Source organism: Pollicipes pollicipes, unplaced genomic scaffold (genome assembly GCF_011947565.3).
Source record: "Pollicipes pollicipes isolate AB1234 unplaced genomic scaffold, Ppol_2.1 Scaffold_7261;HRSCAF=8764_pilon_pilon_pilon, whole genome shotgun sequence".
NCBI classification, from domain to species: domain Eukaryota; kingdom Metazoa; phylum Arthropoda; class Thecostraca; order Pollicipedomorpha; family Pollicipedidae; genus Pollicipes; species Pollicipes pollicipes.
Window position 1 is genome coordinate 46,266,944 of NW_023597054.1, and position 3,761 is coordinate 46,270,704.

Here is a 3,761-nt window from a genome sequence, read left to right on the forward strand (position 1 = left end):
TTCTCACCGGTAAGAAGATCGGAGCCAGACATTCACGATTATCACCGGCCAGAACATCGGAGCCAGACATCCACGATTCTTACCGGCCAGAACATCGCAACCAGACATCCAGCAAGAAGATCGGAGCCAGAATATGACATTCAGAGCAGCCGGTGAGATCGCGCCCACTTCGTGCTTCGTGAAATCAGAACGCGTGTAACACTGCGTTCTGCGCCCACTTCGTGCCTCGTCGACTCAGAACACGTGTCACATTGTGTCCCGCGCCCACTTCGTGCCCGGTGGACTCAGAACGCGTGCAACGCTGTGATCGCAACACGTAATTGGAATCCATAGCAGTCTGTCAAACGCTCAGGATATAGTTGTAAAGAAGTCTTAGAATCTACTTGGACGATATATTGGCGACGCATCAATCAAAATAAACAGTTGCTTTGTGTTAACGTACCCAACGTGAGACACGTGAGTAAAAACTGCTCGAGGTATTGTGAAAAAATACGCCGTAGTTTACTTTGTTCAGTCTCGAGCTGCAGCTCGCGCCTCGCCGGTACACCAAGTGCCGCGGACATTGAGCAATGCTTTTCGCACAGAACAACAGCAAGGTTGGCTGGCACACGGGAGTACACATTAGCAACAAATATGCGCACGCACAAGCGGCACAGAAACAAACAAACGGCGAACTGGGAAACGGGACATGGCGCGAAACTCAGTACTGGCGAGTTTTACTAGACGGTAATCGGATGCTAGGATGTTGTACCATACGCTCTGTTCGGAGGGTAGTCACTGTATCTTGAGTCCGAGTGCTTGTATAATGAAGCAGTAGATGTCAGTTGATTCATCGATCTGGAAAGCCGTCACACAACTGCCTTAACCCCGTCGCCAGCAAAGACAGACGGGTACGTACCATATAAGGACACGGTGTCGCATCGCCCCTGATGGAGCCCTAGCAAGCTTAGTTAGCGACCGCGGCTTTGCTAACGAAGATCGTGGGGTTCAATCGCATTGTTGCCAAACACTTTCAAAGCTTTCATACATACGTGACTACCGGCTAAACGTCCCCAGCTCCCTTCCAGGACCGGCCATCACCTAACCAAGGCCGGGGAAGAAACTGGCCGACACATTGTGTGAACAAAAACACCACTAGCAAGAACAAAGCCCGTAATAATCATTAGTCCATTCTTTGGCGACTACAGACCCTACAAGCCCCCCGAGGCGTTGATATCAGCTGGGAGTCGAGGCGGGCTCTTCCACGCGGAAGCTGGCGCCGTTAAATTCTGGCGCATTTCGGCCCCGACCACCCGGTTTCCTGCCCAGTGATGAAAAGAGCGTTCATGGGGAGGAGACCCACGCCCGCAACGGACACCCGCGCAGGGGTGTGACGCTCTGGTTTCCCTCAATTGCTACTGCTTTCTAGCGAGTCCCTCTGGGAATCAAACCTCACCTTGAGGTGAGAAGAGGGGAGGGGGAGGACAATACCTACGACCTTGACACACCGCGCACGCGGCCCACGCTTCCCGCCCGACGAGCCGGTCGGGAGCGTGGCCGAGCTCCGCCCGCCGCCCGCCGGGCCGGCCCGCACCCCAGCTCCTAGACTCACCTGCTTGGCAGTGGGCTTGCCGACGCGTGGCCAGCCTTGGTGTCCACCCTGATGAGCAGCGGGTTGGTCTGCGCGGCGCGGCCGCTCAGCACGTGCTGCAGCTCGGCTATGTACTTGAGCGAATGCAGTGGCACCACGCGCGGTCGTCGTGGTCGGCCGTCAGCAGAAGCGTGGAGGGGTACTGCCGGCGCCGGGCCACGCCCTCAGCAACGGCCAGACGGGCACTCCCCCGCACGCGACCCCAATGCCATCAAGACGCGGGGCAGGGGGAGACACTACAGATGTGGGTGTTGAGTTACCGACGGTTGCATGGCAATGGCAGCACTGATGTACACGCCACAGGCAGTCACTCGGTGCGATGACTGCTGGTGCGGGTCCATATCGTCGCCAGCATCCACCCGGAGTAGACGAGCCCACTGCTAGACGACACGGGCTTTTGACGGCCGCGGACACCATCTGACTGGCGAGCGGACAGGAGTCCAAAGTCCTGACGATGATGCTTGGACGCTTGCACACAAACCAACGAGCCCCCACCCTTCAGCCGGCATCGGTCGCTCCGGTGCCCCGGCCCGGTCGGCCGTCACGCCCAGCGGCCACCTGTTCGTCGTCGCCCTTCGGCGGTTTCGGATGTTGTGCAGCGGCGAGAGTACTTGATGATGATTGCTCGAAGTGCTCCTTCTCGTCAGGGTTGCCGAAGTCGGACACCCAGGCGTAGCCGATGGTGAACTTGTGGAAGCGCAGCATGTCCATCACGCTGCGGGCGACGTGGAGTCAGCCACCCATACCGTGCGGCCCCCGTCACGCGCCAGATCGCTGGTCACGACACCGCTAATACCAGCTCGCCTGGCAACAAAACACGAGCAAGCGCCGCACCCGTACCGCACAGCTCCCGACCCGGAGCCGCAGCACCGACCGTCTGACGCTGACCAGCGCGTGAGCACGCCGCGCGAGCGCGCCACGGCAGCTGACAGCCCGACACCGAAGCTCTGCCGAACTTCGCTCCTTCGTTTCACTGTCACCCTCACCACCGCGGCATGCGCCCCGAGCGCGAGCGCGTCCCGGTGGCGGGTCCGCCGGGGCGCGCCGGCGCTTCCACCCACCCGACGTGGGCGATGGCCGCGCCGAACAGGTCCGGCCGCTGGTTGACGGTGGCGCCGACCAGCAGGCCCCCGTTCGAGCCGCCCTCGCAGCTGATGAGGCGCGCCTGCGTGTACCGCTCGGCGATCAGGTACTCGGCCGCGCACGCGAAGTCGTCGAAGCAGTTCTGCTTGTTGAAGAGCCGGCCGGCGTTGTGCCACCGCTCGCCGTACTCGCTGCCGGCGGCGGGAGCGCGGCGTCAGTGGCGGCGGCGCCGTGTCGCGCTGGTCGGGTCAGCTAGCGGGTCTAGCAGGTGGTCACGACGCCTTAATCCATGTCACGACAATGCCGCCACGGCAGGTTGCTACAAGCTTTAATTGTTAGTAGGTGGTCATTGCGAGGCAACATTTACCACAACATTTGCAACCGACCGCAAGTCTGCGGTTTGCAGGGGGCGACGTCCATCAAAAACGGGCAGAGCATGTCAACTGGGAACGGCAAGCATTCCACTACCGGCTATCAAACGGGCCACACAGGTCCGCGGGTTATGTAACGTGGAAGCCCATGCCTCGGCAGGGAAGGACGGCGGGTGAGTGGCCACCGCCGACACGCGGCAATACGAGCCGAACGCGGACCGTGTCGCGCGTCGGTACCGGTCGCCGCCGGATCACGTCACTGACCCGCCGCCGCGGATGTTTGGCAGCGCGAACACGCCGTCCAGGTGCTGCACGAACACCAGCTTGGACACGCTGAAGGTGGGCGTGATGCTGATGTTGAAGCCGCCGTAAGCGTACAGCAGGCACGGCGCCGAGCCGTCCCGCACCAGACCCTGCAGCAGCGGAGGCGGCGGCGGTCAGCTGAGCTCGACCGTCGGGCGGCAGCGCCGGAGCGGGCGGCGCGCGCCTCCGGTCCCCCGCTGCGACACGAGGTCCAGACAGACCGCAGACACGGGGCCGGCGCCGGAGCGGGCGGCGCGCGCCTCCTGTCCCCGGCCGCGACATGAGGCCCAGACAGGCGCAGACGTGGAGCCGGCACCCACCGCGGCGATGGGGCTTTACCGCTAGGGCGATGGAGCTTTACCGCGTCAGCTGTG

The 3,761-nt window shown here is 61.9% G+C and overlaps 1 protein-coding gene across 1 annotated transcript in view; it reads right to left on the reverse strand.

Annotated features, from left to right (window-relative positions):
* Window positions 1-1,181: 1,181 nt before the first annotated feature.
* The window catches only part of LOC119111522 (prolyl endopeptidase-like), a 3,778-nt gene continuing 1,198 nt past the window's right edge, over window positions 1,182-3,761 (reverse strand). Inside the window, exons 2-6 of the mRNA XM_037235337.1 lie at window positions 3,349-3,497; window positions 2,692-2,904; window positions 2,242-2,345; window positions 1,612-1,772; window positions 1,182-1,190 (exon numbers count right to left, since the gene is read on the reverse strand). Of these exons, the coding sequence (XP_037091232.1) occupies window positions 1,182-1,190; window positions 1,612-1,772; window positions 2,242-2,345; window positions 2,692-2,904; window positions 3,349-3,497 (636 nt within the window). The remainder of the gene's footprint in view (window positions 1,191-1,611; window positions 1,773-2,241; window positions 2,346-2,691; window positions 2,905-3,348; window positions 3,498-3,761) is intronic.